Source organism: Bicyclus anynana, chromosome 13 (genome assembly GCF_947172395.1).
Source record: "Bicyclus anynana chromosome 13, ilBicAnyn1.1, whole genome shotgun sequence".
Classification (NCBI taxonomy): Eukaryota; Metazoa; Arthropoda; class Insecta; order Lepidoptera; family Nymphalidae; genus Bicyclus; species Bicyclus anynana.
Genome location: NC_069095.1, coordinates 16,180,660 through 16,204,879, shown reverse-complemented (window position 1 = coordinate 16,204,879; position 24,220 = coordinate 16,180,660). Strand labels below are relative to the sequence as shown.

The 24,220-nt window shown below is 36.8% G+C and overlaps 3 protein-coding genes across 3 annotated transcripts in view; 2 read left to right on the top strand and 1 right to left on the bottom strand.

Moving 5' to 3' along the window:
* Positions 1 to 12,550, top strand: part of LOC112047332 (sine oculis-binding protein homolog) — a 37,328-nt gene extending 24,778 nt beyond the window's left edge. Inside the window, exons 2-4 of the mRNA XM_052885215.1 lie at positions 4,390 to 4,516; positions 9,769 to 9,947; positions 10,775 to 12,550. Coding sequence (XP_052741175.1) covers positions 4,390 to 4,516; positions 9,769 to 9,947; positions 10,775 to 12,061 — 1,593 coding nt within the window. The 3' untranslated portion in view covers positions 12,062 to 12,550. The remainder of the gene's footprint in view (positions 1 to 4,389; positions 4,517 to 9,768; positions 9,948 to 10,774) is intronic.
* Positions 12,551 to 14,864: 2,314 nt separating this feature from the next.
* On the bottom strand, positions 14,865 to 18,689 carry LOC112047327 (guanine nucleotide-binding protein subunit beta-like protein 1). The gene is made up of 2 exons (XM_024084414.2): positions 18,421 to 18,689; positions 14,865 to 17,602 (listed from the first exon to the last, which is right to left on the bottom strand). The coding sequence occupies exons 1-2, from the start codon at positions 18,568 to 18,570 to the stop codon at positions 16,784 to 16,786; spliced, it is 969 nt and encodes a 322-aa protein (XP_023940182.2). The 5' UTR covers positions 18,571 to 18,689; the 3' UTR covers positions 14,865 to 16,783.
* Positions 18,690 to 19,408: 719 nt separating this feature from the next.
* The window catches only part of LOC112047335 (exostosin-2), a 33,842-nt gene continuing 29,030 nt past the window's right edge, over positions 19,409 to 24,220 (top strand). Inside the window, exons 1-2 of the mRNA XM_024084426.2 lie at positions 19,409 to 20,114; positions 22,113 to 22,707. Of these exons, the coding sequence (XP_023940194.2) occupies positions 19,579 to 20,114; positions 22,113 to 22,707 (1,131 nt within the window). The 5' untranslated portion in view covers positions 19,409 to 19,578. The remainder of the gene's footprint in view (positions 20,115 to 22,112; positions 22,708 to 24,220) is intronic.

Sequence of the window (24,220 nt, the reverse complement as noted above, 5' to 3'; positions counted from 1 at the left end):
TGGGCGAGAACGACCTCTTTAGCGTTGTTATTTTATTGCAAACGATCGTTGTAATAAATTCGCGGGAATCTATATCTATACTAATATTATAAAGAGGTAAAGTTTGTAAGTTTGTAAGTTTGTCACATTTTTTAAATGGGGTAATCTTCGGAACTACTGGTCTGATTTTAAAAATTCTTTCACCAGTAGAATGCTACATTATCGGGGAGTGCTATAGGCTATATTTTATATTGGTATCACATATATTAGCCGAGTTATCACAGTTTTTGTCATACAGGTCGGACTAAAAATCCTCTTAAACAGACTTATTCGCATGCGCTGCCTTAATCATTGTGTAAAATTGAAATTAATGTATGGAGACTTTATGTATCTTTAAAAGTTCTACAAAAAAGTCCGCGACACCATATATCTATCTTCTATATATTATAGTATGCGCGTTATCATCTGAGTCGTCCGGTCATAAAAGTCAAAAAAGATAGGAATGTGCAGCGCGCCTACCTGCGCACCCTAATTATCGATAAACGGCTACCTGCGCACGTGCTAATGATGAGTCAATAATGATTTGGACGATTCTGATTGGTCGGTTTCTAATGTAATTGCATTGCGTATTTTTTTTGCTATAAATGTGTTTACTGCAATTAAATAAATACATTCATGTGTTACTCGTTGCGCACTATGGATACTTTATTTTCTAACGTTGATCTGAAGAAATTACATGGCGATATTAGCCCTCAAGCTCGAACACTGATTCACAACGTATTCCTGTTTCTCAATGAATTGAAAAGTGATCCGAATAAAGTGGCTTCTCTAAATTTCAACAAACCACGTGAAATGGCCGCATTTGTTTGTGGTGTGAGCAGAGCGACAGTGGACCGAATCAAGACGGAAGTATCACAATCAGGCAGTACCTGTATACCAAGAACAAATTTTAAGAAACCACAAACCGTCACTAATATTGACGATTTTGATAAAAGTGTGTTGAAGCGAACTGTAGCTTCATTTTATGAGAATGGAGAGTATCCATCCGTGGCGAAAATTTTAGAAAAATTCCGTGAACAATTACCCGATTTTAAATGCGGCAACACTTCAATGAGAATACTACTGAAGGAGGTTGGGTTCCAGTATAAGAAAAATAGCGAAGGACGTAAATATTTAATGGAAAGAACTGATATTGTTTGTGCTAGAATGGACTTTTTAAGGAAATTGGATTTACTTAGAAGAACTAACGATCAGCGACCACGTTTCTATCTAGACGAAACATGGATTAATCAAAACCATGCAAGAAAGAGGATGTGGCTTGGAAGCAACGATGAAGGAGGTTTCAAGAATCAGCCTGTGGGAAAAGGCCAAAGATTAATAGTTTGCCATGCGGGTTCTGCAAGGACTGGCTTCGTTCCAGATGCGAAGCTAATATTTAAAGCGGTGAAATCAAAGGATGCTGATTACCACACAGAAATGGATGGCGAAACATATATGGCATGGTTTTCCGAATTCCTGAATCTACTTGAAGAGCCCTCAGTTATAATTGTCGATAACGCAAGCTATCATTCGATACAGTTGGAAAAGATACCCACAAGAAACACGAGGAAAGCTGAAATTCAAGAATGGTTGACAAAGAAAAAGATTCCATATTCCAGCAACGAAATTATTGAAGAATTAATAAGAAAAGTAAAAGCCAGTAACCCGCAGAAGGTCTACGCTTTAGACCATCTGGCAAATGAACGAGGTCATGAAGTAATAAGGCTCCCTCCATATCACTGTCAATATAACCCAATAGAATTAATTTGGGCACAAGTAAAGGGAGAAGTTGCGAAGAATAATAATACCTTCAAGATAGCAGATGTCGAAAATCACCTCCACCGAGCCATAGAAAATGTCACACGAGAAGACTGGGCCAAATGTGTTAGGCATGCCGAAGAACTTCAAAACAAAGATTTACAAAAAGCTCTAATTAGAGATCACGCGCCGCTTATAATAAATTTGGCAGAAGACGAAGATTCTGATGATGAAGACTCAGATGAAGATTAATTTTATTTAGTTAATAATTATATAATATGAAATATGTATTATATTAAATCAAATATTGTTAATTTTTTTAATTTTGTGAACAAGATACGATAATAAACTTTACTTATCGATAATATGTCTTTCATTGTTACACCCTTCACTAGACGGCTCCATAAGACCCATAAGTGCAAGCGAGATAGAAATAGAGAAATGATTTATGGCCCTAAGACTCAGTTGTTAACGCGCGTACTATAGCAGATATAGTACCTTTTGTGTTTTAAAAATTATTAATTTTATATACTTAGGTTTACGTCATTATTTATACAACTAAACTTTAATCCTTATTAAAATAAATTATTTAATAATCACAAGGATATTATGGAGATAAGATTTACCCTTTACAGTATGTTAATTACTCAAATAGTTTCGGAGATAATACAAAATTTCTAAAAGACGCAGAAATTCCGCTATATGACGCCCGGCGCTTTCATTTACTTAGTTCCCGTTCCCGTGTAAATATGAGGACCAAACATAGCCTATGACACTCGCAAATAACGTAGCTTTCTATTGGTAAAACAATTTTCCAGATCGGTCCAGTAGATCCAGAGATTACCTCCTACAACCACACGAACTTTACCTCTTTATATTATTAGCATAGAAGTCTCTATTTCTCTTGGTCATACCACCACTCTCGAAGGACTGGACCGATTTTGCTAAGGGTAGGAGTAAGATAGAGAAGTTACAAGGTAGGGTAGGGTACGGGTAGGGAAGCGTAGGGGTAGTGTAGGGGTAGGGTAGGTTTAGGGCCGGGTTTAGGGTAGTGGTAGGGTAGGGGTAGAGGTAAGGTAGTGGTAGGGTATAGGTACGGGTAGGATAGGGAAGTGGTAGGGTAGGGGTAGGATAGGCGTGAGATAGGGTACGGGTGGGATAGGGGTACGGGTGGGATAGGGGTAGGAAAGGGATAGGATACGGGGAGGGTAGGGGTAGGATGGGGGTAGGGTGTAGGTAAGGTAGGGTAGGGGTAGGGTAGGGTAGGGGTAGGGTAGGGTAGGGTAGGGTAGGGGTAGGGTAGATGTAGGGGTTGGGTAGGGTAGGGTAGGACGCGGACGAAGTCGCGGGCGTCCGCTAGTAATATATAAATGTCCGAAAAACAACGGCGCGTAATTCAAGAAATATCTGTGCCACTATAAAAAGATCATTCGCATGACAAGTATAGATGTTCGATGCAATACCACAAATTAAATCCGATTATTATTAAAATAAAATGAAAGCTTGTCAAAACCGGAAGTAAAAACAAATAAAACCTCTATCTTTATCTAAATAGTTTTTAATTAAAATGAAGTTTCAAAAAATTGTCACTGGTTACAATTTCAGCTCCTCGAATCCTATTCTTTACAAATCCACCGGGAACCATAGATTTAAAATTTCCTTTACTTTCCTTTGGAACAGAAGTTCCAAGGTTGAATTTATCTCAAAATTCATCAAAATCAATAAAAAGGTAACAGACAGACAGTCTCAGTCATTCATAAAAAAAACTATCGCAATTATATTATATTTGCATGGGAGTTGGATACATACCAATCTCCTCTCCTAAAACAATAATTAGGTGTGGGTCCAACGGTCGGGTCTCAAACCTGACATCTTTCGGATTTCAGTCCATCTCAACCGTGAAGCTATTGGGGCTTAGCAAGCTCAACGTACATGAGAGTTTAAGTTACAAAACGTATCGCACATCAAATGGTGTCCGTCTAAAGACGTTATATCCTTTGACACGGGAGTGCTTAATTAATAAAGGCGCTAGACGCGGGCGAGCGACAGGGTTGGCTTTCAAACGGTGACCAGCCAGTAATTGGGCTCCCGTTACTGACTCTTTTGAAGGGACGCTGGAATATAAGCTGCTTTCTAACTATAATATAACTACTGCTGGCTTAACACCTTAGTTTTTGTTCCTACCTACATTCTACCAACTTTGGAATCAAAAGTACTTACGTATTTTTATTTTATTCAATGAAGTTTGCTCTTGACTACGATCTAAGCTAGTAGTCTAAGCTGATTGAGTGACGATATAGTCTAAAATAAAAACGGGCTTAACTTGGAAGAATAATCGAATCATAATATTTTTAATGGCCTATAGGGTAAGGTCTCCTTTGAAGCCATATGCCATATATATGTATATGCGGACACCCGCGACTTCATTCGCCCTTAAACCTCCTTAATCCGATCCTCTTGCAAAATCCGTTCTTAGCGGACGTCTAGTAACTATAAACGAGATTAGGTTAGGTTATGTTCGAGATTTCGTGACGAATGACCTTTCGCATTTATATATTTAGATTATGTTGTCACGAAAAAATAGTTATAAGTTTATGGTTTGGTTGTTTCCAGGAGTTTGCAGAAACCGCCATGAACGAGTTGCTAGGCTGGTACGGTTACGAGCGGCTGGAACTGCGGCGCTGGGCGGCGTCTCGCGCGAGGGACGGCAGCCCCGAGCAGGCGGACCAGAAAGGCAAGGGTATGTATAGCATTTACGTGATATATGCTCGTGATTCCGTGATTTGGGAGTAGTTCTCCTCCTTTAGTCGTGTTCCTCATATATGAGGGTCGTGACCACCTCCGCCCATGACTTTCAGTTTTATTGTGTCACGCCATTGTGTTTTATCTTCGGCCATCCGGAGAGCATTTTAAACTGTGGAGTCCAGTGTGGTATAGATATGATCAGACCAACGCATTAGACTGCGACTCCGCAGTCTCTTTCCTTCCACTTTGCCAGTGACCATCAGTTTCTCGAGATTATTTCCGTATTTCTTGGCAATGTGTCCGAAGTACTCAAGGATTCACTTTAGGCAGATGGTAGAGAGTCTTGTTTTGATTCCGAGTTGGGTAAGTATAGATGCGTTGGTCCTAAATGTAGTCCATGGGATCCGCAGCATTTTTCTCTAACACCACATTTCGAACGCGTCAATACGTTTGAGAGTAGTAGTACTCATCATTATCAGCCTAATTTAACCGCCGGAAAGGGGAATGCCCACGGGTCAATACAACGTCGGCCCCAGGAACACAGGTATAAAAGTATATGAGGATGATAATATGATGTATAATTAAGATCTGGTTAAATAATTGACTTAATGAAACCATGTTTCTTGGAAAAAAAAAATACGAACAAACAAGAATACGAACAAACAAACCAATCATAATTCTTCAAAAAATGTCGTAAAACTCAGGCTGTATGTTCAAAGATCTTGGCATGTTCCCGTTGGGAACAAATTAAACAAGAATTAAAAGTGACGTAGAACGTTGTAGCAATTTTGATAAAGTAACGATTTCATTATTAAAGTAGAATCAAGATTTTTTTTAGATATAAGTAAATTGCCCGGTGATTAGGGTAGGCCAGGGCCGAGAATGATCATTCTCTTTTAAAAGACATAAACACTGAATAACTCTTATGAACGTGGACCACGGGAGGAAGTAACCAAGCAGTCAATTATCGCATCAGTCAGTCAATATTAATGGACAAGGAACTACCATACTGCTCTAAATTTTTTTAATAAAACAAAACCCCAAGCGATCTTTGATCTGTCCACCACAGACTTTCGCTCCAATAAGGATTGTTTGTTTATCTAATCTCTAAATTAAATAAATCATCTCATATTTACCTAAATTATCATGAACAAATCCGATGGCAAAAGTGGGAACCAATTAATTACCAATACTAGGAATAGTTCCCCTAGCCGGCTTTTGTTCTTAGAAATTTTATTCCAAATAGCTTACTATTTTTACATGTAACGATACGATACGATATTTTAAACGTTTTTTAAAACGAAAATAAAACCACGGCAACAAAATCAACTTGATGCAAATTATTAGCAATCAAAAAAGCAAAAAATAAAATAAAATTGAAAAGTCTATCTGTAATTTTAAAATATTGTTTTTGTAATACAACTCAAACAGATTTTTTTTCTGTCTGGATCGAGTGAAACGATTTTAATGGGATTGATGTCACTGTACTTTATCCCGGATACATATGGTGCAATGAATCCCGATGGAATTTTAAGAACAGAATTTCATGCGGACAAAGTCGCTAAAAGATTGGTTCAGTGCATTGTTGTGATATGAAAATCACTTCAATATCCATTGTCTTTTGACTTAAAACCGCACGCTAATTAGTGTCGCTATATAAAGTTAATCGTCTATTTACTTCTCAGTCTACGAGCTCCCCAATATTTTATTATCTTGTTACGTGTTTACTAGGAATAGACATCAAGTAAATCGCAGGGCGCAGGGAACCATAGATAAGAATCGGTTCAAATGTTCCTATTATTTGATTATAAACAGTTCTCAGAATACCACCGCCAGTTGAATTTTACCTCGAAATGTACATTGCGTAAATGAAATCCGTTATGCTTTTCATGTTTCTTTGAACAAATAGGGGAGAATAATTAATTGGTATTAGTATGCTAAGCAAAAGCTTAATGAGAATATAATACGTCCCTTTTTGTATATTTAATAAAGGACGTTAAAAAAGCAAGTTTTTAGGCAAAGGTCGATAACCATACAGCCTATTCAATCGTGTAATATTTTGCGAGTATCTTTAACGTATCTATGAAACTTTATATTTACGTAATTCTTTTTTTAATATTTAATTATTGAAATGAGGATTAACATAGCTACTTAATCTTGCATTTCTTATGATGGTTATTATAAACTCAACTAGGTAGTCTATACTTATAATAATTGCATTCTAAGTTGTTAAAATAATTACTTATATTAGTTAATTTTTCTTCTTTTTATAAAAATATCATCCAGATCTTTAGGTAGGTCTCTCTACTCGACTCTACTCATAGCAGAGTAGAGTATAGAGATGTTATATGTAAACAATATTCGTTTCTCAATTTCGAACAAGTAAATAAATAATTTAACATGATATCCAATATCAAAGTGAAAACTGTAAAATGAGGCGTAAAATACAAAATAAAACACTCATTTATGATGAGTTCCGAACATATCGACATATAATACACGAACGTTATTTACGAATTTGATACCACAAAGCGGGTTTACTATTCCTAATGAACGCTCGCGAAATTGTTTGCGTATCGTGTACCAAATACCACATTATATAAGATATTTCGTACGAATAAATGTGGAACCCTGCGGTTAAAACGCGATGATTAACAGCGTGTCGGGTTACATTTATAGAGTTACATGGAACAGTGTAACGCGTTATATAGAGTTACTGAGTGTTTTTGAAATTGGAAATGCGAAGGTGTTTGTGCTGTACCATAGACATTTGTATAAGGATTAAGGAGGATAACTACTTAGTATAATTTCAGCTTTACATTGTGTTACAATTTTAATGTGATTCTGCTGATGTCAGCTATTGACTTGTGCAATATAAAGTTTGATTCTTTAACATTATTAAGTGTACAAAACTGAACGATTCATTTAGGAGCTAAGAGGCTACAAACATACACGTTATATTATAAGTTAGTCTTATTTCTTTTTTACATCGTCGTAGGTGCTTTATATACCAACTAGATTGTAGTTCTAAGGTTCCATTATATTCGCAGTTGACGTGATAGCGTATCTAAAATACAAAACGATATCTAAAATGAAATAAAAAGCCTTTATTGTAGTACCTTGCAAATTGTTTTCTAATTATGTAACAAATTATTGCAATTATAGTTCAGTCACGCACACGTCGCCTCTACGGCGTAGACCTCCCAATTCTTTCCATTACTTCCTGTTAAGTTAAGTTAAGTTCTGAACGCCCGAGTTCAGAACTTCAGACCGTGCCACTTATTTGTGAGAAAACGGACTCTTCATCTCTTTCTTTGACATCGACGATGACGAGTTTCTTTATCTCTTAAGTAATCTCTTAATCTGGTCCATCTGGTCAATCTCCTTCCTCCTTCTCTAGTCTACAAGTATGCTCAGTTTTTTGTTTTTTGTTTACTCAGTCCTAGAATGTAACTCCTCTCCTTTTCAGATAGAAAGTTCATCTGCCTCTTATTTTCTAAATGGCCACATTAAACGCCTATACGTTACGCATGGTAGCTGCGGTATCCTTAATGTTGCTACGTCGAACAGTTTTTGGTACGTAGTTCCATACCGCGCGTTGCGAAACGGGGCTAGACGGAAAAAATTAAGACGAAAAGTTGTAACGACACTTTTTGCTATAGTTGTAAGCCGTGCGGCTTTCTCTCTCATAGAAAACAAGCCAGTTATTTATATCCTTATTTTTCATTATATCATTGAAGGTTTGATATTTTTTCCGAGCGATAGCGATTCTTTGTTGTATTATCAACATCTTCTGCTGTGCTTTGTTGTATCTTCTGCTGTGCAATTTTCACAAGAGACTACGTGACACGATACAGAATATAATCATCTACATATCCAATATTTTCAACCTCTACCTTAATTACTTACTCTACTGCATTTGTAATTGTTTTAGTTTTGGGGGTAGTTGAGAAAATTGGCGCGGCGTATCCAGGATTATTTCCTAGGGGCAGCCTGGCCCCCGACATCAAATCTATTTATATCTTAATCGAATTCCATATCGGTAACCCAGAATCCCTGGGGTGGGCACAGGTCTATTCTATTGTTAAGAATAAGCTAGCCTTCTGAGAGTTTCCCTTGCAATTCTTGTAGCACTTACCATGAAATCATCAATAAAGCATGTCACTTTAGGTTGTCGAGACGGTATTTAGAAGTTTAATATTCTTTTAGTCTCCCTGAAATAGGATATGCTTTCATTCATTAAATACTAGAGCTCGTTTCGCACAAATAAAACAATGATATCTCGTAATGGGCCTTATTAACGTCTCGATGCGGACTATTATAACGAGTACGAGCGAGGATCGGTTTCTTCGGACATTCGAGACGCGGCGAGTCATTATTTCATTCTAAATATTATACTAAAACATAATGATGTTCCTGTAATCATTATAATTTGTTTCTGTAATTATTGTTATTCTTTAATATTGACTCGAGTTTTTAGGCAAGCATTTCATATTAAAAACACACATTTCAAAAAATATTGACAACTTTAAATTTTAATTATTTTTGGTGATTTTGATTTAGGTATGAAATAAGGATTTTTCGAAATTTTTTTCTGTAACGAGAACGTAGGTGACTGTAACGATGCTGAAGGATACCGACCATTTAGGGCCCAGCACTTGCATGGGGCCGAAATGATCGGTTTCCTTTAGCATCTAACAGCAATAACAATTTTTCTTGTTAATGTAATAGGTATAACAACTTTTTTCTCAATTAACCTGAGTGTTAAATTAACAACATGCTCGCTATAGGACAATTTTACCCTATACATATCCAATCTATTCTGTGGTAGTGACTCTCTCTACTAATAGGTATAGCTGGATGCAATCTTTATGACGTCTCGAAAATCAGCTGCGAATGTTGCCACAAGACGTGTGAAGCGACTGCGGGTGCCTCTGTGTATCCGCTGATATCTAAATTCATTGCGCAGCTTAACGCACGATGTTCCGTAACGTCAAAAAGATTGCATGCTGCTATAGGTGCAGAAGGCAACGGGAAACCACTGCACTATTTTCCCTAGTCGTCAGTATGGAAAAGTCTCAGAGAGTGGAGCGGGATCGCGAGCGCCGCACAATTGTTTCGCCTCGCGAAGTATTGAGACGAGTTCAAGAAACTGACTGCCAACCTTCGCTAGTCGGAGAGGCACCTACCTACTACCGAAAAAGCCGATAAGAAACCCAGCTATTAATATTTCCATGTCCTCCACAGACGAGTGCTCATGGTGCAACAAGAGCGTAGGCAGCGAGAGCGGCGCGCTGCAGCAGGCGGGCGCGGTGTTCTGCTCCGAGCTGTGCTTCAGCCAGTCGCGCCGCGCCAACTTCAAGCGCGCCAAGACCTGCGACTGGTGCCGGCACGTGCGACACACCGTGGCGTACGTGGACTTCCAGGTAAACAGTGACTAGCTAGTAACTCGGCACAATCGTCTTCTATACTAAAGAGGTAAAGGTTGTGAGGTTAAAGGGGGTAATACCGACAGAAAACGATTCTTTGCAAGTGACAGAGGCTATATTATATCGCCGCTGTCACTTACAAATAATGGCTTTCAATTAGGTTAATAATTTTCAAAATCAGTTCGGTAGATCCAAAGATTACCTTACTTATCTAGAAGACATAAGACGTGGAGCGTCTGTCAATTATTTTTATGGACTTTCAAACACTGAGCTTTCGAGTCTCGAGTCTCAGCTGCTTTCAGCGGTCTTTGATGTCTTCGGTCCATTTAATAAGAATTCATTTCCATTTAGAAACAATGGGAAAGCCCATTCTTCTAATTCCTTTTTTTTTGTTGCGGTTGCGGAGACGCAATGGTTCATCTTCAGTTCCGCTCGGTTCAGGCCAGTCATGAGCGGCATGGTCTAGCATTAATTTTTTTATTAAATCAAAAGTTAGCCCTCGTACGCGATATAGAGTGAGCTAACTTGAAAGAGATACAAGTTTATTCGACCTATACCTACCTCGAACAATTTCTACCCGCCATCAAAAACGCTAATTCACTTGGCGCTAATCTAAATCAGCTAGTCACTGCCAATGTCTAGGTATGTCACTGTAGGTATGCCAAATATAGCGCTAAGTACCAGAATTTGTGGATTTTGCCGGTTGAATTATATGAATACGAGTAGATACCACGTCGTAAAATTCATCTTAGTGAAGACATTTTACCTATAAATTTATCGAAAACATTGAAGTTCTTTCTAATCGTTGAAAAATTCTATTCCAGGATGGCGCCACACAGCTGCAGTTCTGTTCCGACAAATGCCTCAACCAGTACAAGATGCACATCTTCTGTCGAGAGACGCAGGCGCATCTTGACCTCAACCCACACCTGGTGAACGCCTCTTCCTCCTCCAGCCTCATAACCCCGGATCTCTGGCTTAAAAATTGCAAGAGCAGATCCTCGTCACCTAAATCTGAACGTTCCGGATCGCCGAGCGTCGAGAAAACGCAAAACACCCATTCAGAAAAACCAGACCCACCACCAAACCAAAGAAAATCACCCCTGCCATTAATAACAATAGCTCCGCCAGCAAAACTGATGAACCCCAAGCCGTTGGACGAGAGACCGATACAAAAGTCTCCTGAAGCCAAAAAGGATACAAGGAACCTCAAAATGAATTTAAGAAAGCGTAGAACATCAAAATGTTCCGCTACAGTCACATCTCAGAGCATAAGACAGAATTCAACGCCTAAAGCGCAGGATGTAAGAATGTGCAGCCCTTCTATAGATGGGTCGTCGCCAGCTTCAACCGTTACAGTTGGAAACAGCGCTATACATTCTCCCCCTAACCCAATAAATCATGTGCCCCCATTCCCAAACCCAATGTTTGGCATGCCACCTCCAGGTTTCATGGAAAACCCTAATGGGCACATGAACGATCCCAGGCATCCAATGTTTGCGCCGAGGCTCGGCTTCATGCCTCCCCCTCCAGGGATGATGCATCAAGAAAGACCTAGAATGTTCCCCCAATTTCCACCACAAATAAGTGCAATAGGCCAAGCTCCTCCTGTCACAGTTCTCGTTCCGTACCCAGTAATTTTACCGATACCACTTCCTATACCAATTCCGATACCATTAACTACGTTCCTCCAAGCACATCGTTCCAACAAAGTCAAAACTGAAGTCAGCAACGACGATGCAGAAGGTCCATTAGATTTTACTATAAATAGTGATAAAAATAAAACTGCCCCAGCGAAGGAACCGACTGAAGTTGTTGAAAACAATGACCCAGAGGCTCCTGATAGGAGTAATTACGAACCAAACAAAGATATCCACGAGAGAATAGAAGCCGATTCACCGATGGAAGCTATTCCTGAAGTAGGTAACCCAGAACAGACTTTACCGAAATTCAAAATCACGAGACTAGGTAATAAAATGGCAAAAATCGTAGCAAAAACCCGTGAAACTGCGGAGTCGTCGAGACCTTTAAGAAAACGACGGAGACTGGTTGAAGTTTCCACCGACGACGACCAGATGATGTCGAAAACTAGGAAAATTGTGCAGGTTTAAAAAACAGTTACTCGTAACATGGTAAAAATGCGTTAAACCGTCTTTTGATGCTCTGTAACTTGACGACAATTATTGACACGTTTTGAAATCCTATTAAAATTGACGTCACAAAATATATAATTACGAGTTATCATATACGTGCATAAAAAATCATTGCCCAGAGACTTATAAAGAGTGGATTTTCATGTAATACCACCAAGGAGTAGGTATACAGTTGAGTTTACTTGAAAACTTGATCTATAACCTATTTAAATAATCCCTTTAATATATTTCCAAACATATCACTAAGCATGATTATTCGAACAGAGTTCATTTTTGGGTAGGTTTACCTATTTTCAATTTGCTAGTCCTAGATGTGTAAGATAATGACTTATCTGTAATAAGCTATAATAATAAGTCTTAGTAAATTAATTAAGATAATGCTGTAAATGTGATATTACTTAGTAACAACATTATTCAATGTGAAATAATAAATTTTAAAATATGTAATCGTATTTTTTTCTTTCCTTATTCAATAATCAATATACATTTATTTCAATTAAACTTATATAGTTTACAAGCACTTTCGAAACGTCAGGTAATAATATTATAAGATGGTCGAAAACCTAAAAAATAAAGTTTCGAGGGTTCCAATAACAAAACAAATATTATAACAAACTAGCCGACGCCTCGCGGATACAATCGCGTAGTTCCCTTTCTCGTGACTACAGGGATTAGTTACAGCTTATGGCTCTCACAAATAATGTGGCTTTCTAGAGGTAAAAGAATTTTCGAAATCGGTTCAGTAGATCCAGATATTACCCTACTACAATAACACAAAATATCTCTCTTAAATATTACTTAGTATAGATGTAGAGTAGTTGAGAACGTTGCACTTGAAATACATATATCTAGGACCTCAGACGAATTAGATAAAGACCTGCCTCGCAAGACATTATTTTTCTGTCAATGTATATGATCTTATGCGATTATAAACACTGTCTCTATAGAATCGATGTTTCATAGTTTAAAATCGTGTCCGTCGGTTAAAAACCTCCGTAAAATACCTTTTTGTGTAGTTAAATGGTGTAAAAAACTGCTAGTTTAGTATAAGATATGTATGAAATATAAGCTCGTTTTCCTTAGAAAATGGCAGAAAATTTTGTTCGTGTATTTGGGTGCAATACTAATCCTTATGTATTTAGTCTGAGATCATGCGAGTACGATCCAGTTAGGTAGATCCAATTTTGAGAAGGAGGTGAACCGCCGTATCAAACTCGAATGGGCCGCATTCGGGAAACTTCGCGAATGCTTTTTAGTCGAAATCCCTCAGTGTCTAAAGACAAAAGTCTTCGAACAGTGATGACGTATGGTTCAGAGACTTGCTCACGAACTATGGGCCACATACGAAGGCTCTTCTAGTCAAACAGCGGGCGATAGAACGAGCTTTTTATGCTCGAAGTACCTATCTCTGTATGATCGAATCAGAAATGAGGAGATCCGCAGAAGAACCAGAGTCACAAACGTAGCTCAACGAGTCGCGAAGCTGAGGTGGCAATGGGCGGGGCACGTAGTTCGAAAAGACGATGGACGTTGGGGTCCCAACTCTCAAGGTGCTGGAATGGCGACCCCGCTCTAGAAAGCGCAGTGTTGGTCGACCCTACACGAGGTGGACTGACGACATCAAGCGTGTCGCAGGGATTCGGTGTATGCAGGCGGCTCAGGATCGTGATGTTTGGAATGATGATGATGATATACCTAGACAAGGTACCTACCTATAGATGATAAATGTTTTAAACGTTAAGCAAACGCAATGGCCACGCACATCAGATCAAAATAATAGTGTAATGACGTATATATAATCAAAGGGAGAAGTTTAGAGCAAGAAGTATAGAGTAGGAATACGGGAAACTGAGCCTTCGTCCAAACCATATTCACAATAAATTCTCAGAAATATTTATTTTATTAGACACAAATAATAGGTACACGAAGATCAAAAGCGCGCGAATTTCAAATCTTGCTTGCGCGAAAATTAGGTAGGTAAATACTAACATTATTTCTAGTCAACGACCGCAAGCCGATAATCCTTTGTGTCGTAAAGATAATGTGAAATTTTTCCAATGTTTTGTTTATGTTTTATCATTGGATGATAGTGATAGGATATGAACGGGCCTATCAAAAATCCACCTGAATTAGTAGTTTAAACCTTACATTTAAAATAAAGATGCTTGTATACCGTGATGGGTAGCAGGGACAGTGATTGTACCATCTTTGTGGTAGAGGAAACACCTCTAGGAGGTCCCAGGACTTTGGCACACCTTGGGTGTAGGTGAAGAGGATCCCTAACACTCATCTCCCCTGCCCGACTAGTTCTCCATGCAACAATATTAACAATAATTACACCACAAAATCACTAACGCGACTAGCAGCGTGACGGCGTTCACGCTGCCTACCAAAGAAATACAAATACTTCCTTTTTGTGATAAAATAAATAAATAATATATTAAAATAATCAATGTAAATACCACCCGTACTAAAGGAATAGTAACATTAATCGTTTATTATTTTTAAGCGGTTTTCATTTGTCAAGATGGTGTCGGAAAAAGTTAAGTTAAGGAGTTTTCGTCGAAAATACTGCCCATTGGCTGTGGGATATTAGATCTGCTACTATGTACCTACATGAAACAATCTGGAAAACAATTGCAGAAATATTTTCCACTTCTAGCAATAGAACCAAATGACAGGCAAGGTCCTGGTCCACCAGGCACCTGAACCAATCCGGCGTCACGATAAGCTTACAGTATTGGTAAAAAATAACACAAAATCATATTTCATATGCTTTTAATGTCTTCAAAACGTCGCTATATAAACCATTTTACGGAATATAGTACCACTATATCATTCAACAATTACTCACAGCTTCTAGAAGCTTCGCCACGTGCAGTGGATATGCGAGTTTAATTCATTTTCACTTATATTTGTACATATACATGAGATCCAATCGGCTTTACGGCACATCGGCAAGGGTTAGAAGAGGCATGGCTACACTGCATGGATCATAATACAGGATCAAGATTTTTGGATCACACTCTGTGATCCACATTTTTTGATGCTTTATACTAATGTTTAGAAACAGATGAGAGAATGTAGATATTTTTTTTTATCTATAAAGTCATCAATCAATAATAAAATATCAATATGCATATATGAGTAAAACCACTGATATGCAAAAAAAAACTAAAACTTGATATGATGTTACCTTCACTGCATAAAGTTATTAATATTTTTCATTTTAATCAGAATTGTGATAGATTACAGAATTGTGTCAGAGAGACTACAATCAATAAAAACTAATGTTCGTTTTGTCTACCTCATTATTGGTATAATTGTATTGACGACATTTACAAAGGGTCATAGAAAAGAAGCAAACATGTATACCAGAATACACCATGATAATTATCAGTGAATTAATAAATGTGGATCACAAGCCTTGATTCAGTTATACTGACACTGGATCATGTTCAATAAAAAAAGTGTCTGTGCACGCTGGATCATCTAAACCCTACCAAAAAATGTAATCACAAATAATTAAAGCATTTTTCAATGAAAGGCAATATTGGCATTACAACAATATGAAATTATAACAATAATTTTTTATTACAAAATCAAGTTAAGAAATCTTTTTTGCAAAGCCCTTGTTTACAGATTGAGAACATACCAGAAAATAAAACCTATGTTCACAGATTCTCTTTCAACAGAAAAGGATTTCTTGTAAAACTGCAAGTAATTCAATTATATTACAATTCAATTATGATAAAAATTGACACTTAAATTGCATGGAAAATTATAATATTAAATTCATTCAAAAGTCTGAAGTCAGAATAATATGAAATTCCTTAAGACAGAAAGACAGTACATGTTCATAGGTGGACTGAAATTTGAATTTTTACAATTAAATGCGAGTTTTGAATTAACCGCTATCTTTCTCATTTTATAGTATCATGTTAAACAGAGAGAGGTAGAGGTGAATTCAAAACTTGCACTTAAGAGTTATTAAAATATTGTTACAAAATAAAGCCTAGCTGTTGTTGGTTATTCTCACACATGCAACTAGAATTAATTTTATGCTTAGGAGGGAGAAAAATTAGTGATGTTATAGCATCTAGTCGTTGAGTGTTATTTAAGGCAGTATCACATCAGATACTATTTTCAACAAAATATGTAACAGTTGCAGTTATTAATTGAGTGTGGCATCTGGAATTTTATTTGGGCATGTTGCTTGCCCAAATGAGGCTTACCATAAAATGGGCTTGCCCTAAATGCTTAGTTGCTGAGCTCATACAATACAATACCTCATACCAATACCATCATTATTTCAATAAATAATGTCATGGGCAAAAACAAGTTTTTTATATTATTGAATGGAAATACATATTAGGTTGATCATTATAGTTACATTTATTTCAGGCAAATGAGTGATACAAATTGCTTACAACTGTGCAATGAGCCACATATTGTATACTGTATCTGAGTTCATAGCAGGATTTTCTGAGATCGAGGTATTTTTTAAAAGACAAGTTGCCTTAATTTTAAGTTTGAATATAAGAAATATTATCACCACAATAAAGCTGTAAACAATATAGTAAATGTGCTTGATGCATACCAATTTGTATAAACAAAATTATCATCTTGTTCATGGCTTTCTATTGGATGAATTCAAGGCATCTTTGAGACTAAGGTCTATTATTTCTTGTTGTTATATAAATCCCAAAGTGTGATAGCACCATCAAGACCACCAGCTGCCAATATGTTTGCATTCCAATATGATACTTTTTGGGTGGAATAAACAACTTCTTGTACTGCCTGTCTATGTTCTGTCAACACAGCTAAAGGTCGTAGCGAAAACCAAGAGAAGATACGGATGTGGCCGTCCCAACCGCCAGATGCAAACACCCGGCCATCATTCCGAGTGTTAACTTTATTTACGCCAGGATTTTTGATGTTTATGTCCAGCTTGTGGCTCAGTGAGAGGTCTTTCTTTCCTATGTTAAATATCTGTACCACATCTGAGACATTGCCCACTATTCCTCTCTGTTGTTCTATATGAAAATCCACAGACATGGGGCATTCTTTTGTCTGCAACTTGCTTATGTATTGACTAGTGCTGAGATCCCAGAGCAAGAGCCACCCCGCTTCGTAGCCCACCAACAAGCAGGGTCTATTGTTTGGAAAATCAATATACTTTAGACACATCGGATCGCCTAGTTTTGGTAATTCATTATCAGGTTTCAGAAACCCAACTTTTTCACCATTGAAGTTGTATATGTATATTGTGGATTCCCTGTCAGGTACGTAGAGTGTTTCGAGTTTTGTGTTGGCGTCAAAGCGGCAGAATCCAGGGTAGTCGGTGTCAATTGTGAATGCTTCTTTGTAGCCTGAGTTGGTGAGGTTGAATATTTTATATATGCCACCCTTCTCTTGGGTTATCATATGGCTGTCTGTATGAATGAGATGGAGGATGGGAGCTTGACCAACTTTGATTTTTTGCTGGACCCGATTAGTCTAGAAAAAAAATATTTATCAGTGAAATTACTTTTGACAAAGCACTACTAATTAATTTATGTGCCATTTATTAAACAAACTTATGAATAACTTACAATAGGTTTGAAACTAACTCAGACATATTCAAACTAAGTTTAGTAGAGCCAAACTAAGGTTATTTTATTATGAAGTAACATTAGAAAGTTATAATAAACTGAATGTACAAAAGCATGTCATTTCATAACTTATTTATTCTATATGACATATTGTTGTTTTATAAAATGTTATTCAAAATATATTAAGTATATCTAATCTGTTCTAACCTATTAATGAAATTAATTTTTAATAATTTTAGAAAAAGTTAACTATAATTATTATTAGGTGTGAAATGACTACAGATTTTTACCCTCATTTTGAATTTGTTTGTTGGTAAACAGTGCACATCAAGTATGGCTTAAATATAGGGTGACATTGATCCAGTGTAAACTAGGCTACTAAATTTATTGGCAATAATGTTGTGTTATTAGCTATGTTGTGATGTGCTGTTATGTTAGTTCATTTGTTATTATAACTCACAACTTTTGGAAAAAAACCTTGAATAACAAAGTAAACATGTGATTAAATATCTAAATACAGCCGTTTTGAACAGGTGTTCGTTGAACGTACATATACATTTGTTTGCGCAGTGGCACATTTTAAATGCTGTATTCTAGGTCACAAAATGGGGGTAGTGGACAAAGAGAAACGCGCCAGCCGAAGCCGTATATTATTACTCATAAACTGCGTCGCAGTGCGGGTGATAAGCTCTAAATGATTATACGCAGAATATCTGATCTCACCTGAAGGTTGTATGCATAAACATATCCATTTTTCGAGCCGGCTAGCAACCTCTCGAGACCGCCGGGAAGGAAGCTGAACGCCAACGAGTAAACGGGCGAATTGTCGACGTTACGAATGGTGTAAACCGGGTCGGGCGGTAGCAAAGCCATCACTGGTCAAGCTCGAACCAAAATATGTGATTGGAATAGAAAAATAAAATTATAATAAAATTAATCAAGCCATCAGAAACTGAACCACAACTACGCACAACACAAAACTGACATGAAAACAAGAAAGTTTACAAACGCACGTCATGGCTTATTGATGCGTTCAAGTTATTTAGATCATGACGCAAAATTCTTTAAGGGTATATGGTATTTCTTTAAACTTTTACTAACTTATTATAAGTGTCGATATATTATATTAATTTAATCTTTGTGTAATTAATTTATTTTCGCTACTATATTAAATAAACTTTTGAACGTAAAGCTTTGCTACGAGAAAGCAAAATAGCTAGAAGTCAGAGCTGTAAACCCAGTTTTAAAAAACATATGGAAATTAGAGTTGCCAACTTTAGAATATTTCCCCATTTGTAGAGAAATATTTATATATCACTGAATTTCCTATTAAATACGATATTTGGTTTGTTATAAACATTGGCTAAAAATAGTATTTTGAATTCAAAGAAAAAAGTAATGAAAATACAGTTAATGAAACGTTTATGATATTAATAAGTAAATAAATGAGGACTGTATTTTTTGTTATTTTTCATTTAGAGACGTGAAGGCCCACTGCGTCTGCATGTTAATCCTTTGATATTATGCAAAATATCATTTTCTAACAAATGACAATTGATGTCCTATTAAATTTGACTTAAATAAATAGTTGACCTAAAATTCAATCAAAAGTTGTTCTATGGGTGGAGGAGACTTGGGGAGCTTTTTATTTTAGGCGGTCATACTTGTAACAGAACTGTCAAACGACCGTCCGTCATGCGTCCGTCAGTGAACGATGAGCGACAATCGGTCGACAGTCGACAGTTCTCAATAATTTATTGTGAAGCTTCAGGTTTTGTAGTGTTTTACAAATTTATGAAGTTTTGAATGAGAAACAATCGCAGTACCTAATAATGGGTGCCATATGTAAATTAAGAATGTTAAAATAATCGAAAATCACAAATGGCTGCGGAGACTCTGTTAAAAACGAGCAAGCAATCGAAGTATATATCGTATAGGAAAATATTGTATCATAGATTTTTCGTCGGGCTTTTATTGTTTATCTTGATATCTCTAGTGCTTAGTATCGCGTGTAATATATTCGCGGGGAGTGCGCCGCGGGTGGATTTCCACGAATCTGTGAACTTGGATGCAGTGAGTGTACCAGTTTCGACGATTCTCAGAAGCAGCGTCAAGTCGTCTCCGCGAGTCGTGAACTGTACTTACTGGAGCTGTTTCAACGTCTACAAGTGTGGTAGAGGCGGCCACGATAAGATCACGATATACGTGTATCCTCTAAAGGATTACACGACCGAGGATGACGATAGCATATCCAGGTTTTCTAGGGAATTTTACGAAATTTTACACACTATTAAGAATAGTAAATATTACACGTCCAGCCCGGACGAGGCGTGCCTATTGGTGCCCAGTATTGATACTCTGAATCAGAATTATTTTAACAAGGAATATGTATCACGGGCACTACAGTCCCTTGAACAGTAAGTATTTTGTACAAATTAATTTGTTGTTTTGACGGCCTCCGTTTCGCAGTGGCATGTGATTTACAAGACGGTGGTCCTGGGTTTGATTCCCAGCTGAGCTGATTGAGGTTTTCTTATTGGTCCATGTCTGGCTGGTGGGAGGCTTAGGCCTTCACTAGTTACCACCCTACCAGTAAAGATGTGTACTGCCAAGCGATTTATGATAAGGTATGAAAGGTCTGTGGATTTTCATCAAAGTCCTAACAAGCCCAATTCCATCATATTGCAGCATCATTTACCATCAGGTGAGATAGTAGTCAAGGGATAACTTAAAAATATACAGCATCATTGAACCCCTTGAATCTTCTCTTTGGTAAAAGTTATTTACACTTAATGCGATTGTAAGTGCATTATATACCATACATTCATTTTCAGCAAAATTTTCTATAATCATATTCTTTTTGTTAAAGATATCTTTTATTACTGAGTATCCAGTAATCCATGTGTTGTATGGGTTTCGATAATGTGTATTGTTTTTTTAAATTACTAATTGCCCTCTTTGTAACTGTAATTCTGATATTTTCTCCTATTTAACATTAAAAAAAACATTTAGAATTTTAAAATTAAAATTAAAATTTAAAATTATATTCCATGTGCATACACTCAATTTCCATTGTTATATATTCATTATACTATACAACAGACACCCGTAACTTTCCTTTGAGTGAAATTTTTATTTCACATTTCCTGTGGGAACCAGACATTTCATCATCATTTTAATCAGAAAAGACCTGTATGTCGCTTAATAACCTACTCTACCTTCCAATGAAAGACCCATTAAAATTATTTGAGCCTTTCCAGAGCTTAGCCCTGACATACAGACAGACAAAAATTTTAAAAAACTTTGTATATTGTGTAAATAGGAAGCAACTATAAGCATTTGAGAAAACATTTATTTTAAAATAATAAATATCACTTCAATTTTATTTGTATATACATATTGATAGGAAGCTAATTTCATACAAATTGTATAGTAATAAAATGAAGTCATAATTTGCATGTCAATAGACAATTTGTGTTTCAATGGTATACAAATTGGTTTTGCATATAGTACAGACAGAGGCTTTGAATTTAATTAATGCTGTGCAAACAGTAACTAATTTTACTTATTGGAAGACTAAAAGTATTTTTTTTTATTAACAAACATACAAGTATGTTAGAATTTAAACTACATGAGTTATTCTTATTTATTATGGAACACGGCTAAAAAACTCATGTTATACAATATTGGAGTATGCCTGACTAGTAGTACTAAGGGCCCTATAGTCAGGCATGCTCTGACGTTGATGTGAGTTTTAGCCATGTTTCATAATAAACTACCACACAGGACAAGTAAATATTATAATATGTTTATTTTCATTGTACAGAATATTATTTAACTAGGCATGTCTTTAACTGCCTTGTTTTTCCAGTGGAAAGTCTATGGCTCTAGATCACAAGTCCTGGGTTGGGCTTTAAACTGACAAGTGTTTATTTTTTCTATGATATTTCCAGAAAGTAAACTAAGTTGTAAACTAGTAAGTAAGTAAACTTTGAGTTGAGGAGAGTTTGTTATTTAACGTCCCTATGTCTTTGAGCATATTTAGCCATTGGAATTGCTCATTATTACCTGATAATTATGATAGTTAAGAGTCAAACATTATTGTGAAAAGCCCACAATTGGAGGAACTTCATGGGTCTAAGCTCCATATACCGCCTCCTATAAGAAGAGGCCTAGCCCTGTAGTGGGCCGTTAATGGTAAACTATCCCAAAGCACATTTCTCCCTGGGTGTATACTTAAAAGGAATACAGTCAGTGACTTTGGTTCGTCGGCGGATTTCCTCATTTCTGATTTGATTACACAGAGAAACCCCAAGCATGGCTCACTCCATTGCCCGCTGAGTGACTTTTGAGCCTTCTAATAAGGCCCATAGTATATTTGGATATGTCACATTAATATTCTATTTACTTTTTAGTTGGAATAATGGCGAAAACCATCTCATATTCAACATGGTTGCCGGCGTCGCACCGAACTACAACACTGTCATTGATCTCAACACCAGCAAAGCCATTATAGCAGGAGCTGGCTTTGACACGTGGACGTTTAGATATGGCTTCGACATATCCCTGCCACTGTACAGCCATATAGCTCAAGATATAGACAGTACGCAGCCAGAACAGAAGAACTATTTGATTGTATCGGCACAGCTGAATATACCAGAGGATTATTTAGCAGAATTACAGAACATAGCGTCTTCGTCCAATGATTTGCTATTACTCGATAGTTGTAAGATGAATGTAGATTATAAGAAACGTTGTGAATATACCACTGGAAAGGTATTCGATTATCCAGATGTCCTGAAAGAGGGGATGTTTTGTCTGATAGTCCGTAGTGCGAGATTAGCACAGTCAATATTGTTGGATATATTGGCATCGCAGTGTATACCAATAATAATTGCTGACACAATAGTCATGCCCTTCAATTCGCATGTGGATTGGAATAGAATAGCTTTATTTGTACCTGAGGAGAATATTAGGAGCTTGGTGAAGATAGTTCACTCTGTTAGTAAGGTAAGTGGAAAATCATTTGGGCGACGGAGTTTCGCTCCAGGCCCAAAATTAAATTTAAGTATTTATTTTATAGATTTTTGCGTATCTGTGTACTTTTGTGTGTTACTTACACCTGTTATAAGATTATAATGCAACGCCCTAAATACACAGGATGTCCCGTACTTAATGGATAAAACGCAAATGGCAGATACACCATCTAATTATCTAAAACTAATTTTAATGCTTTTCCAAAAATCCCCAGGTAACTTGGTCATGGATATTTTGATTGAAGATTGGATATTTGGAAATCTATTCAAATTAGTTTTAGATAATTAGGTGGTGTTTTGTTCATTTTCGTTTTATTCACTAATTACGGGACACCCTGTGTATATTATTTTAATTGTGACATCGTTAGACCATAAAAAACAGAAGAACAAATCTAAGTCTAGATTAAAACTACCCGACATTCACGTGAAGCGAGTTCAAAATAAAACAAAATATAAATGTTCTGTAATGTATGTGACACCGTAAAATTGAAAATACCGTTAGATTATAATCTATCTCGCGAGATTGTGAACTGTCGAAAGATTGTGAACCGCAACATACTCTAAAGAACCGGAATTTGAGTGGCTCAGAAACCAATTAGGTTTTTTTTAGGGTTCCGTAATCCACAAGGAAGGTTTTTGACCCCAATGCAAAGTGAGAATGATTTTTTTATCGTCTATCCTCTATTGTGGGGTATCGTTATCGGTATTTGCATTACCTATGCGATTAAAGTGCTAACTTAATCTACGGAACCCTACACTGCCCGTGGCCCGACACGCACTTGGCCGGTTTTATTTCACGTTCTTCCTTACAATCTATTGAATCATAATTGTTTTAGATTTAATTAATAATTAAATCTAAAACCAAATCATTCTTATCATAGACGTAACTAGTACAAAACTATAAACTAGATTCGACTAATACCATTAACATACGTGGTTAATTAAAACTACAATGTTCGTGGTCGATATCAACACAGATATACTATACCTACGTATATTGTGACGAGTATACTCAAAATAATTATACACAGCAATGTAAACTCGACAATGTTCAATTGCCTCGAGGCTCGAGTCAACATCACTTGTCTCCAGAGAATACTCCAGTTTCGAAGTAGGTACTTTATGCCGTAAACTCCAAAACTCTGCTTGATTTTGGCAACTTAATATCATGCCCTTCTCAATGCGTTAGTGTGTAAGTATATTCAAATAGGCTGATGATGAAGAAACCATGCTTTCCAAGGGACCCGTGGAAACTATGATTTTTTTCGTTATAAAAAGTAGCCCATGTTCTGCTTCAAAGTCTCATTTAGGTAACTAAAATAGGGATGATGTCAGTTTTTTAATTTGACATATAAATAAATAGTAAAGAAATTTTGTAGAAGTAACAGGGTATCTGCGATCATTACTTACGGAACTACAGGGATTTAAAGGGTCATATTTGCGGTACTGCCACGGACCGCTCAAAATCGCCCTATACAAAATTAAAC